We start from the raw sequence: 14,488 nt of genomic DNA on the forward strand, positions 1-14,488 counted from the left end.
GCCGGAAAACAAAATATTAAACATACAAAACGATACTAGCGTATCAAGTCTTTTACATATTATACTTTAATACTAATCCACGATAAAACTGTTTATTACATAGTTGAAATGGGTATACATCTATTTTCATGCAATTAGCATTAAGAAGGATAAGCCATATCAGGCTGAAAATGCAATACCCTTACTGTAATTCCCTCCCTAATGCCAGATATTTCTAAGTGCTTTGGTGCCCAGCAATCAGTCCTGTGTATAGCAAGGTTTGGTGTGGACGTTGAGGCTTATCTCCTTCATCACACACAGTCTAACCTAATAGACAATGATCTAAGGCTGCTTTGTATTTCTTCCATAAATTCCCCCAGGTTTACGGCACATCTGAATTGTTTCTGAAGTAATAACTTCATTTAAAAAAAAAAAAAAAGGAATTGAACAAAAATATCCATTGATGTTATAAATGATTGCTACATTAGGGTCAGAAGAAAAAAACAGCAAAGTCTTTACAGGCTTTTAAAAATCTGGATTAAATCCAAACTTTTATTTTATTTCTATTTAATAAGTATGGTCAGAGACAGCAGAGGGGATTATTATTCAACTGTTTGGATCAATGAGTCTTTTCAGTAACGTATTAGAAAAACAAATCAGGATCCATACTTTCATGAAATGAACTTAAAGTTGTATTTCCGTAAAGACAATGAAGTAAACACCGCAAGTAGAGAAAAAAAAAAAAAGGTTGCCAAAGCAAACTGTCCTCTTAAAATGTAATCTTATTTAAAATAAAGTAAAACTATATTTTGTCTATTAGATTTCTGAGGAAGGTTGGGGGAAAGGGCTGCAAAGAAAGTGCTTTCCATACAGAGAAAAAAAAATAAAGCAAAATTCACAATAAAGCCCATCTGTCTGTCCTCAGCAAGCCCTGTCAGCTTAAACTTCAAATGGGTCTTGGCTTTCCTACTTCTATCCCTGCATATTCAGACATATGACAGAAGACCTTATTCCAAATCTTCTGGTGGCAAGGAAATTGCTTTTACTTTGCTTTACGGCCATAATTATATCTGGTTATAACTTTAATTATTTGCAGTCAGTGACCAGAAACACAGTTGCAATAACCATGCAGTAACTATGTCCACCTAACCTCCACAGTTTTCTGAGCACTTAGTCTCATCCATTAGACTTACCCATTTTCTTTATTAGCTACTTCATCCTGGGTGTTTATCTTAGACTTACACAAAGGTCTTCTTTTAAACCATAATTAAGTGAACCAAGCCCCATCCAAAATACCTACGTGTACCACTGTTCAGGTAACTTTCAACAGTAACACCGGTACTGCTATTCTCGGGGACATAAAAAATCCCAAACTGTCTAAGTTCCTCAAAAATCTAAGTGACATAGGCCTCCAAAAGCCACAAAATTATTACTTGACCTCCCCAATCTAATAGCTCTCAAAGATATACCACCTTTGGCATATATCTTTCCTATTCTAAGTGCCTCACAAAACCTTATTACTGAAGAAAACTAGTAGACATATCAAGACTGAGAAGACTGGATAAATTAAACCTATCACTGCATTTCCTTCTGAAATCCACCTTTAGGTGAGTGTATTGCAGAACAACAACAACAAAATCTTCCCAACACAACAAACACTACTACATTACCAACTGCCCAAACAACTTAAAGTACTATCAATCCAGAGTTTACACTGAACACTTTCATGCATCATCAATTAAAACCACTGACTCATTAGCAAAAAATTAATTTTAATTGCAACTCAATTGCTTGTGCCTTGTAGATAAGAAAAAAAGGATTGTAGTTAGATAAAGGATAATACTAGCTACTACATAATACAGGATATTTCAACATACAAGATTTGTAGTCATACAGGGTATGTAAATAATATAGAACAATTCTGAAGTACTACAATAGTAATACTACTTTATTTAAGACTGAAATATACCTTAATCAATAATTTTCCAATTCTTGATTTAATGTTTGTGTGAATGCTCTGCGCTATTTAGAAAGACTGACTGAGGTTTTGTTCGAACCCAGATACCGGGATAAAACAGTATTATATAAAACACATGCGTAGGCATGCAATTGTAGGCACATACCTATAAAAGGCACTTTCTCCCTGAAAGGCACATTTCTAATACAAGAAATTGGCTCTTTAAATTGGACCACAAATTTTAAATGAAAATTTAGGTTACCATAAAGTGATATGTGCATATACTGCCCTCATGCTGCTTTTATTACAAAGTGCAGAAAACTTCAATATGTTTCAGTCATAATAAGAAATACTTTATTATTATTTTCTCAGGAAAAACATCTTTATGGAAACACTGTCTTTTATTTCAAAAGGAAAAACATACTTACAATTATATCGGTAGGAATTTCACGGAGTGAATACACTGGTTTATTTGGTATGTCTTGTTTATTCAGGAGTTCAAAAACTGCTGGAAAGGTGAGCAAGTTTATCAGAGATAGAAAAGACTAGTGAAGGAAAAAAAAGAAAAATGGTGGAAGAAAGATGTTAAACGGTGAAGTATAAACAAACATATTTATAAAATAGCTTGGCATTTAATTCAAGTTTTTTATCTTCTACGGAAGAGAAAACTGACATGGGTAGAGCAGCCCAAAATAATTCTGCAGAACTGGCAAGTCTATCTACAATCTAAAAGGGCAGCAATACCTGTGAAATACGTATAAACTGTAAAAATTACACAAGCAGATGGCTTAGTGAAAACTGAGGTTTTTTTTTTTTTTTTTTCTACTGGTGCAGAGGAAATACAATTCTAGGAATTTAGAATTCTTTCAAAAGCTATAATAATTTATTGTGTAGTTGTAAAATTCAGAGGCACACAGCATATCCTAAAAACCCAATAACTGATCTTTCTACAATATTCAGATATTTGAACCAATGGACAGTATTTTAGACTTTCACTGTCACCATAATTGTTATTATTTTATACTGACTTTAATGGAACCTTGGCATTGTGACCCTCTGTGCAATACAACAACTCTTTCAATAAGTAATTATTTGACTGACACATTTCACCAATTTTGCCCCACACACCTAGAAACAAGTATAGCTGCAATAAAAAAAAAAAAAAACTCAGAAAGGTATGCAAAAATCCTAGATAAAATATAATGTTGTTTTCTATGCCAGTGTAGAAAATTATTACTAAATTATTCTCTCTTCCCTCAAGTAACTTCTCACCTTTTGACAGCTTTGGTCAATAGGATCTACTGGAAAAGACCTGGGTTGAGTTATCCTCGCATCGTCTTTTCCACATTCCAGCAGAGACCATACTTCAGTTACAAGTGCTTTTATAAAGCCTATAACAAATTTTTGTTCCAGTCATGAGAATGGCAAAAATATCAGAAAAAAGTCACATTAAGAAACATTTTATCCTCTCTATGCTCAATTCTGCAGTCAAATCAGCTTTCTACAGTGTTCTGCTTATACTCAGCCTAACAGCAGTTTGCAAAGAATATTTTTAAGTTTAGGATGATATTTATATATTTTCCAACAAAAGTAAGCTCCTCTTCTTCCCTAACTAGTTAATTCCTATAGATCAGCGCTACTCTAGTTTGTCCCATGGTTTTAAAACTAAAAAATGTATTTAATTCACCAATAACTAAAAACATACCATAATGATAAGTTTCAAAGCACTGAAAAATATTATTAATCAAATCTAAAATGTTAAATATTACATTAAAAAGGAAGGAAGAAAAAAGCCATCTAACTCAGAACTCTCCAGATGAAAATGACTATTAGTAAACAACTTCACAAACACTATATAACCTTCCCTCAAGGTTAAAAAAAAAAGTGTTGAACTTGACCCTATTTATTTCTAGTCGACCATTTGATGCCAAAGACCACAAGAAGTGACTTGGCTGAGAAATTTAACCATGACAGATGGAGTTACTGAAGCACATCTACTCCTTAATTTCAAAAAGATCCCAGAAACATACATAAAACAATTAACAATCAGTTCAGCTTCCTTGACTAGCAGAATTTGTCTGCTGTTGTGGCAGTCTCTCAGTCAGTTTTTTTCATTACACATCAACCACTTAGAGGTATTAAGAGAGTACTTCTGTACCTCACGGGCTTCTTTAACAACTTAAGATGCTGCTTTACTTTATTGGTAAGACTCTTGCTAACTTACAGACTACACAGACACTTGTATAATATGACAACATTAAGCTCAGTGAATCTGTAGGGACTTTTCGCCATGGGCTGGCACATATGAATCCAAAAAAAAAAACGAGAAAAAAAGAATCTCAATTCTAGATCACTATAGTATTCAAGAACAAATGACATTCAGGGCTGTGCATTATATCACTCTTTCAGCAGTCAGCAGCCCTGGAAAACTGTAGTTCAGTTTCAGAATTCAACATTATTTCTCATCTGTGGATAAATGATCACTTGCAGCTTGTAAGGAGCTTACTCTTAACAGTCATAAATGCATTTACAGAAAATTTCTGGTAATTCAAACTATAGAATAAAGATATTATATACTGTAAGAAACAATACAACTGCATCAAGACAACTGGATGACTTAAGAATTTGAAAGAACTTCTAATACGAGGCAATCAAGACATTTGCTAATACTACATAATTATTCCAAACATTTCATCTTTTTTAACATCATTCGCAAAATCTTTTTCTACTGTTGAAGGCTATAGCAAGTAATTACTCCTAATAAAATAGTTCTTCTAATTACCTGAACTCTGCAGAGCTACTGCACCTGTAGGTATCGTTGCTATTTGGGTAAAAATCATTCCATTACCAAACTCTTCACAATCACTTGTCTGTTAGTAACAAATATAGAGCGCTAAGTGTTAGTGATATCACCATGCACGGAACTCTTAAATCCTAATCTCTGTTTACAGAAATTAATCTGCATTAGACTTGGACAGTTCATAAAAATCACACTCTACATATTCGCCATAGATTACAAAACAAACATTTTTATTAAGGGAGTATCAAAGTAGAAATGATAAATATGTTATTTGGGACACGCAACATAACCATTCAGTAAGACTTAAATATCATTATCTGGTTTTCCACCTAAAACATAACTTCTTCATGTTTAAAATGTTAAAACTGTAAATACTACATACTGTACCTAAATTTTATCAGCACTTATCAGCTTGGTTTACAAAAACTTCAACTTAGAAGAAAAACAACAGCAAAAAATAAACTTTACTTTTCATTTTACACTTAGCAATAAAAAGTCATCACAGCTAAATATATGTCTGACATTCTGAAGATGAGTGGCATGCAACAAAGTTAAATCTATATGGCATGCATTAAGATTAATGAGTCACATATTAAATTACTTTTGGCAAAAATTAAATAAAAAGGGTTTATAGTTTTATTTCCTTATTGTTTTCTCTCAGTAATTAAAAAAAGAAACTATTGTACATACTCTGTTATACTTACCTGTTTTTTTCTTGACATACTGCTGAACATAAAAGTCACACAGTCACTCATGGCCCCTGTACTATGAAGCAGAAATAGTCCTTTTGGTGTGGCAGAAAAAGTTAGTAAGGCATCTAGCAAAGTCTCTTCTGATAATGAACTGTAAGAGTAGAAAAACAGGCATTAAAATATTAGAAAAAAAAAAGCATAAAAAAAAATAGAAACACTAAAATTTGCAGCTTTGAAAAACAAAAGTATATTGTTCACTGGACTATGCCTATGTTATATTAGCAAAAGAAATAATTGAGAAAGTTACAAATTAGATTAGACTTTTATGTACAAGCATGCAAACCCACGCTAGCTAAGATTCAAAGATGAGAGAGAACAACATAATATACAAATAACTCCTTCAGGAATCCAATGTCTGTCAATGTAGGTTGACATTGCTCTGTCTACCTACCAGTATATTTCTGGCAAAAGGCTAAGAAAATACAGTGTTATAACATGTCTCAAACACCAGAAAAGTAGCAGTACATGTTCATACTTGTGCACGTGCCTAAACTGAACATCTGTACTTGCCTGTTTTTTGACTCTTGGCTTATTGACAAGGGGGAGCTTGCATCACTTACAGGAGTGGGAATTCTTTCTGAAAGCAAACTTGTCTGTAAAATTAAGAACAAAATCCAGCTCAATTGCATAATTTTAAATGGCAGACTTCCTTATTTTTTGTTAAAAATGTGTGTGTATTTATATATATGTATACACATGCACACACACATGTATATACACACACACACAAACTACACACACACATATACACCAAAAAGGGGAGTGACTATGTTCTAACCTAGCAGAGAATATACCATTCCATTCCATTCTGTATTTGAAGAAATTTTTTTTTTTTACTTTTTCCTTAGGTATAAACCATTATAAAGCTAATCATATTTTTAAATTATTTTTCTTAAAATGCCTTTAAAAATTGTTTTTAAATATCAGCAGCTTATTGCACTATTCATTCAAATGAAATATATACATTATATGGTACAGATAGTGAACATAGCAAAGTTCCACTCTTACAAACACATTTGCCAATTTATCCAGAAAAAAAAATCCTCTATTAAAGTGATCAGTGGTTCTAGATCTGTCAAGTTTCCTTTTATCTGTGCAACAATGCCAATGTTTGGCCCAGAATTTTTACCAGGATCTGGCCTGAAAAAATTGTTTGCCCACCAGTGTTAAGTGCCAAGAGATATGCAACGTAGAAGGAAATAAGCCACTAGTCTTAAAAACTTGCAACTAGTGCTTGCATAGAACATTTTTTTTTCTTTTTTTAATACAATTCCAATCTTTTAACTACACTATAAGTGACAGAATATTTTACAAACCATGGTTGTTTTAAAGCAGGACAATGACAGAAAATTATTAAAAATAATTAAGACGACAGAGTTGAAAACTTGAGTGTACTAGCTTGTGTGTTTCTGAAGCCGTGAATAGGTAATCTGCACTTCAGTCTCAGTTTGACCTCCAAAATGACATGAAAAAAAAATGGCATTTTGTCAGTTAAATGTTTGGCAATCTTTTTAATTCTACATATGTCACAGAATCACACCGAATCACAGGATGGTTGAGGTTGCAAGGGACCATGATGGACTGCATATGATGATAATTAAATAGAGTAACAAGCTAGTTCAAGTAAGAATGACTAGCTACATAACAGGAAAGCATAAAAAGATAGACTTATGTCAGCATGATTCTATACTACAGCATGATTCAATTAAACTAAACTCAATTCAGCAGAATTCTAGGATTCTTATTGCAAATTCAGTTTCAAAAAGACATTCCTTCCTATAAAGCTTAGCTTACTGTGATCCAGTTATATTCTAATAATATATTTTATTTTCAACTAAAAATGTATGCTTTCTTAGTAATATTCAAATGTGATAGTAGTGGGAAACATCCACGACAAGCTGATTATTTTAAGCCTCTCTTCTATTCATGTTATGTACTTCTGATATATTCTGTCTCAGTATACATTGGGACTGTTTTCATTTCTAAAACTTCTAATTAAAACAAAAGCATGCCGCATTTACAGGAAGCCTAACGGTTCCATTCTACTCCTTGGGTACAAAAATCTCTCCCTTTCTCTTTCTTTACTTGTTTAATCATGTATTTGTTTAACCATTTTTTTTCTAGTTTTGTCTGATCCTTTGCTTATAAGTAAATATTTTATAGTCACTGAAGGGAAAAAAAAAATAAAGATGTATCCATTTTTAGTCAAACATTTTTATTTCATTTTTCCATTATACTTTTAATACCTGTACTTTAAATATAGTTTCCGTTAAGCGGGATTCAAAGCTGAAATTTTGTATACTATCCTTTTCTAATACTGATGATTCAAATGTCTGATTTTTTTTTCCTCCACTGAGAACTTAACTAAAAACTGCTGTTTGTTGCATCCAGAAACACTCTCTATGTCAATTATATGTTACAAGTAAGAATTTTCACACTGTATCAGAACAACAACAAAAAGTTTAGTGAATTAAACTATTTAATGCATGTGCAATATGCAGTCGAACTGCTGGGCTCAAGCTCTTTCAGGCAGTAATGGACTAGTGGTCAGACCAAGAGCCCCTTTCAACACTCCAGTAAGATATCCAAGTGTGCAAATGGGAAAACCCCTGCCTATATAGCTCTTCAGATCTCCTGAAAATATTTCAATGGCATCTAACCAAATAAATCAAACATTTCAATTTTATTTTTTTCCTCCTATTTCCCCTCAGAACTATTTACATTAGCCTAAAAAATACTAAGGCCACATCTCTACTTTTTTCTTTCCGTATATCCAAAGCTAAGACTCAAGAGCAGACCTGCGGTAGATACTGGCTATTATAAAATCAGATAACCTCTATAAGGACAATGGTTAGAAAGACATTAATCTACAAATGACAGATCTACCTATAAATCTTCAGATTTCCTGGTTTCACTTTAAAACACAGAGACCTCAAACTAAGCACCTGCCAAGTTTACATACAGAAGTAAGATTTGAAAAACAGAACTTAGTTTTTAGAATAAGAACTTCCTAGCATTCTTATCTCACTACTTAATCTAAACCAGAGAACAACTATTGCACAAACTGAAGCTCTCACAGTAAGATTTTGCTGATCTTCCCAATCCCCAGTGAGATTTACCTTTTTCCAAGCCTCTGCAAGAGTTTCATGTAAGCCATAAGGAATGAGCACCTGCAGACCTTCACAAGTTCTGTACATCTGACGACATACAAAAATGAAAGCTTCTTTAACAACTGGCAAAAGCTCGGATCCAGGTAAAAGAGAAATGTCGTCATGAAGAAGTTTCTTTGTAAACTCAACAATTACATGAACAGCTGTAGGACTAGAAATAAAATAACACTTAAAATTGTTGCTTTGTAATCACCAATAAAGCTTGAAACAAATCCTTTGCATGACCTTATTTACATTTCTATAAGACTAAAGGAAAGAAACGCAGGCCCACTCTGCTAATCCCTGTAAAAACATTCAGAAGATAAGAAAACTTATGGTAAGTGATTTTACTTTGGCTACATAAATCAAAAATGGATCCGTTGCCTTCCATCTATCCCACATGGCCACAAGCTATACAGGGTGTAACTTTATAGAAAGCACCCAGCCAGGATAGCCATTTCAGCTTTTGCTTAATCAGTACTATCCATCTTGATATACAAGGCAAAAATTTATCCTTATTATTCTTTATCTCTACCCGAGATCTGCTTCTAAAATCTACAAGGTTAGTAACACAAAGGACACCTTTTCCTGCAAATCACTATCTTTTACTCCCCCGACACACATTCCACATAACTGACAGCTGTGGCTTTTCAGTTTATTTCATGACCTGCAGCTTATTTACTTCTAAAGGCTACTCTCAATTTTACTGCCCTCTTTGGTATCATATAACAATATGCTGCTACCTATTGGATCACACAGACACAGCTTAGATGATAGGCTGTTACATTTATCAGCCTCTCACAAGAGATCTGTCTATCCTGGTGTATTAAAAAGCATGCCTCTTAACTAGGGATTCAAATGGTACAGTAAATCTATTCTTAAAAAAGTTTATTTTTAATATTTACTTCAAAAAAACACGCAAAAGAGAGGCCTTTGGCCTGAATAGTAACACAATGAGTTATTAAAACTACATTCAGGGACAGGAAAGCGCTCGCTCTCTCTCTCTCTCTGTCTCTCTCTCTCTCTCTCTGTCTCTCACAAGTAACACATAAACCATGGAAATTTTCTTTAATAGAAAAGTGTTTCTTAAAAGTGTCATTTCCTCAGCTAGTCACACAACTGTCTCCATAATACACCCGCTAAAATACTTCGTATCTTACCTGATAATCAGACACTATTAGTCAAAGCATAAACAAAGAAATGTTACAAAGAAATGAAAAAGGGAAAGCAAGTCTCACTTTATATGACTAATGTAACTCATTAATGCACTCTTACATATCTTCTTTGGCAGACTTTTGATTTCCTCCATAAAGAAGAAGAGAAAGACCATCTTCTACTGCAGCAATCCTTTCCAAAATATCTGCTACATGAATTAAAGTGGCTTCAAGACAGTTTATACGCATCTGTTTGGAAGCCAAAAAAGATAAAAAGTTTAAAATTAAATGCTTTTTGTAAAATCTGTTAGTTCAAGTCTGTCTGTGTATGCAGAACCTGAATGTCCTTTTTCTAATGACTGCTTAAGGGTTCAACATAGTAAGCAAGCAGACTACATTCAAATCTTAATCATGAATGGCGATAATTACCACTTTTAATGATTAAGGCAGAAGTCCTCAGACTGCACAGATATAGAAAAGAGACATTTCTTAACTCCTTTTTCCCTTCACAATCAATGCAAAAAGACTCCTTACAAGTCTGTTCAGGATGTAGAAACAGTATCTTGATCAAGGTGAGAAACAAGGCAACTGGCTTTTTTCTGTGTATGAATTACCAAACCTTGGGCTAGAATTGGAAAGTTAATTTCACAAGATCTTGTTTGTCCACCTCACTTAAATTCTTTCTTCATAATTTTGCTCTTGCTTGTTTCTCCCTCCTTTCCGCAAGTTACAGCATGGACGTCTCTTTCTAGCTGAGGCAGGCCTAAACAGTCATTTGCTTTGAAACTTGGAGGGAAGTCTTCCGCATTAGAGCAAACCAAGAACGTCTTGAGAACTCTTTACGCACATAGGAGACCATGAACATTTAACCAGGGGATTCAGGGCCTGAACATTTATCATTATTATTCAGGCTGCTCTGTCCAGTATACTTGTGAATACAGAACATCCTATCTGAATGAACACTGAGTTGGCCACTGCTCATAACTAAGTGAGCCAAGTACACCAAAACTAAGCATGTCAAATGTGGGCAAGCAGGGCATGGGCTCCACAAAGGCCCTCGGGTAGCAGCCAGGGTTGATGCAAGATGGACAGAAGCAGAGGCCTCCCCATCAGACGGGCAGGCAGGGCCACACTACTCAAGCAAGGGAAGCAGACCTGGTCCACTCATGGTCTCCAGGCTCAGCCAACAGTTCAAAACCCGAGACGAGCCCATGGAGGCAGAGCAGGTCCAAGGTCATGCCTCAAACCGGAGCTAGGGTCACACGCACAGACAGTAATCAGGGTCAGATGCAGTCCAGCAGTCCCTTTAGCTGCACACCAGCATCATTAACCAAATCTGACAACTGTGGCCATACAAGTATTAATTAGGCTTTCAAGAACCTAAGCATAACTAATACTTCACAAAGTTCTTACGTCTCATGGAGATGTTAAAAAATCCTCTGCCTTTTTCTAATTTACAGACAGCAATTTTTAATAAAGTATTATGTTTTACCTACTCTGTGCTTTGAGAACACCTAACCAACTTGCAGAGTTAAAAAATTAATACAAGTACATTTCATTTTAAGTAAAAGCAGAGCAGATAAGCACCTGTAAAAAACAGATCTATGATTTCATGTGTCCTGTGGGTAAAAAAAAAGTGATACCACATAGCTATATGCATTTTTTATATAATAAATATATAACATGATTCTAAATAAATATATAACATGATTCTATGCAGGTTTAAATATTATTTGAAAGACTACTACAAACCTCTGTGCCACTCAGTAAATTTTGAATGGGATAAAGCAGGGCATCTATGACAGCATCAGTATATAAACATTCAGCAGCACATCCCGTCTGGTCACATAATACTTGCAGAATCTCTATAACAAGACTTGCTGGGGAATAATTGTCTGGCAAACACAAGAAGTATTTATTTATATTTCCAACATACATATATATTAATGTATCTGTACAGTTTATGTAGATACCTCTGAACTATAACTTCATTAAGCACTGATTAAACACAATTAAAGGCAGGAAGAAAAAGTAGTAGGAAGGAAGAATTTGCACAAATACTACTATTATTTGCTTCCCAGTACATATATGCTATCATATCCTGAATTAAAAAATTTATAAAACACATAAGTTATAAAATGATGCATTATTATTTAATAAATTAGTATATATTAAATAAATGTATACCTGTTTGCCCTGTCAGAGCTGTCTTTGGGTAACTTGGAGAGTAATAAATAAGCTGAGTAAATAATACCAATAGATCTATTAATGATACACGATCTATAAAAAAAGGAAAGAAAAATGTAATCTGGAAATTAACATACAGCTTTAATAAAGTGGACTTTGTAAATATACATAGACTTCCTTTTACTGAGGATATCAACATTATATACAACTGATAACATAAAGGATGTGCATCTCCCTGACACTTTGCCACACTACTTATTGCTCAATTTGCAAAGCTTGACCTTGCTCCCAAATTAGCCAACTGCAATCACATCATGTGTTCTATTGAAATGGATGGCAGCCAAAGTTTGAGAATGCTGGATACATGATAGTAGGAAAAAAAAATCCTTTCTATCAGATTAAGTGATACAGCTGAAAGAACTAAACTGTCAAACACTCAAACTCTTCTTCAGATCTGAAACAAAAAAAAATGTTTTGATAAATCAGATTAGAAACTACTTCTCTCAGTTTAATGTAATTATGTTAATAAATCAGGCAATTTGTGAGGAAACGTTTGGCATCTCTGAAATTGAAAAGGACTCTATTAAGAGGATAGATAGCAAGATAATTAGCTATTGCAGGTGACAAGATAAACATCAATTGACCACCGTTTGAGTATAATATACAGCCAGTCTGCAAACAACATAAAGACTCCATCAGTAGCGTGTGTTTCTTCCCGAGAAGACAATCATTTCATATGGGACCTCTGAATATCTGATCCTCAACTAGAGTAAAAAATCCCTTCAAAAATAAGTCTCAGAACTAGTATACAGAAATATTATGCAAATTATATTGAACTAATAAAGACATTAGTGTAATGGTATGCTACTTTTTTCCTCACACTCCTGTATTTGCCAATGCTGCAGTGTACCACTGTATGCAGATCAGAGGGCTTTACCATCTCTTCTCTGCTTATTAATACCTCTACTCCACAGGCATCAAACATCCTTCACAACAGTTTAATATTTACATCAATAAATTAAGCTCAGAGCAATTGTTTTCCATCTGTATTAAGCCTAAAATACTAGGTTTTTATTCACACCTGAAAAACAGTTTTGATTCTGAATACTTGTCTCTCTTCTAACTGATTATAACAACCGATTTAACAAAAGATACTCCATATCAAGAAACACTGAATTGTTTAAATATTGATCCAACTCTCCTCAAGATGAAATTCTTGTACAGAATATAAGGACAAAAGCTCAATTACTATAGAAGATTTTAAAAAAAAGGTACTGATGCTCAGGATTACTTATGCCATCTTTAAACAAAAGTTTCCAGGTCAAACGCTGTTGAACAGAATGTTGTCCTCCACACCCACAGTATTGATAGATTCAGGGTTACATTTTTCTCAGCTCCCCTGTTACCTTTTCTGTTTTTTAGCTGTACTGGAAAAAGATTTCGGCCTTCCTTGTAGATGACCAATCTTCCTAAAAGGCATAGCGAATGTACAAAACAGATGTGCTGCAAATCTCGTCCGGTATAAGAAAACTTCTGCTTATCACCTTTAACAATAAAATTAAAAAAGTAGAACACCCATTTGAACAACTACCACAACAGAAGTGAATTGTTTCAAGTATACAAGTGACTACTGCTATTACAGCTCTCTCAAAGCTTACTCAAAGACCTTGAGAATGTAGATGCTCATGCATATAGTGCAATACATGTAAAGTTACTTACCACAGCGCTGCTGGGAACAGCTGCTCACTCTAGAAGTTCTGTCAAGAGCTGACTTGCAAAACTCAAAGTACTCAAGACATTGCTGGACAGCTGCATTAATCTGTCAAAAAAAAAAGACAAAATAAAAAATGCCTGTTATTTTACAATAAATTAATTTTCTTTTATGTCTAAGTATTATCCCTTAATGCAAAAACCTAAATAGTCACATCACTGCAACAACTGCTTATGTTTCACTGCTTTGTATGAAGAGGAAAACCAAAAGAAGGTGAAATTTTACAGCACTACTAAAATGCATCATCAGAAGCTTCAGTTCTGCAAGCACTAAAACAATCAATCTATGAAAAAGAAGAGGAAAAGAACACATTAGGATTTTGAGAAATTAGTCTGTATTTCGTTGCTATATTATTATCAATATTGAAGCCTGTCATTATCTACATGTGCAAACCTTTGTCTAGAATGTATTTACACTAAAAATCTCTCTAAGTTTGGGGTTTTGGGGTTGTCAGCACTCTTACTCTTTTTGCAAAACTAATGCATCATTTTCATATCATTATCACCTAGTCATTGTACATAAAAAAATTATTTTTATCAACGCAGATTTAAAATTTAATCACATATATAGCACATGACTAAAAAAGTAAGCTTACCACCATTATATTTTGCAGCTGCTAAGATATTTTCCAGATATATTCATACATTGACATACACGCACATTGAAAAAGCTGAAGTAAAATAGACATATATACTAAATTAAATATAAATATTTAATTGTAAGCTTATCCTATACTCAT

General features: G+C 33.9%; 1 protein-coding gene across 1 annotated transcript in view; it reads right to left on the reverse strand.

The window, feature by feature from the left end:
• TBC1D32 (TBC1 domain family member 32) overlaps positions 1-14,488 on the reverse strand; it is a 61,185-nt gene that overhangs the window by 37,077 nt on the left and 9,620 nt on the right. Inside the window, exons 11-21 of the mRNA XM_088521984.1 lie at positions 13,698-13,797; positions 13,385-13,522; positions 11,979-12,071; positions 11,544-11,686; positions 9,913-10,040; positions 8,608-8,809; positions 5,999-6,081; positions 5,441-5,579; positions 4,719-4,806; positions 3,209-3,327; positions 2,365-2,481 (exon numbers count right to left, since the gene is read on the reverse strand). Of these exons, the coding sequence (XP_088378110.1) occupies positions 2,365-2,481; positions 3,209-3,327; positions 4,719-4,806; positions 5,441-5,579; positions 5,999-6,081; positions 8,608-8,809; positions 9,913-10,040; positions 11,544-11,686; positions 11,979-12,071; positions 13,385-13,522; positions 13,698-13,797 (1,350 nt within the window). The remainder of the gene's footprint in view (positions 1-2,364; positions 2,482-3,208; positions 3,328-4,718; positions 4,807-5,440; positions 5,580-5,998; positions 6,082-8,607; positions 8,810-9,912; positions 10,041-11,543; positions 11,687-11,978; positions 12,072-13,384; positions 13,523-13,697; positions 13,798-14,488) is intronic.

The sequence above is a fragment of the Tinamus guttatus genome, unplaced genomic scaffold (assembly GCF_059628265.1).
Source record: "Tinamus guttatus ecotype Peru unplaced genomic scaffold, ASM5962826v1 Tinamus_guttatus_pri_ptg000141l, whole genome shotgun sequence".
Lineage (NCBI taxonomy): Eukaryota > Metazoa > Chordata > Aves > Tinamiformes > Tinamidae > Tinamus > Tinamus guttatus.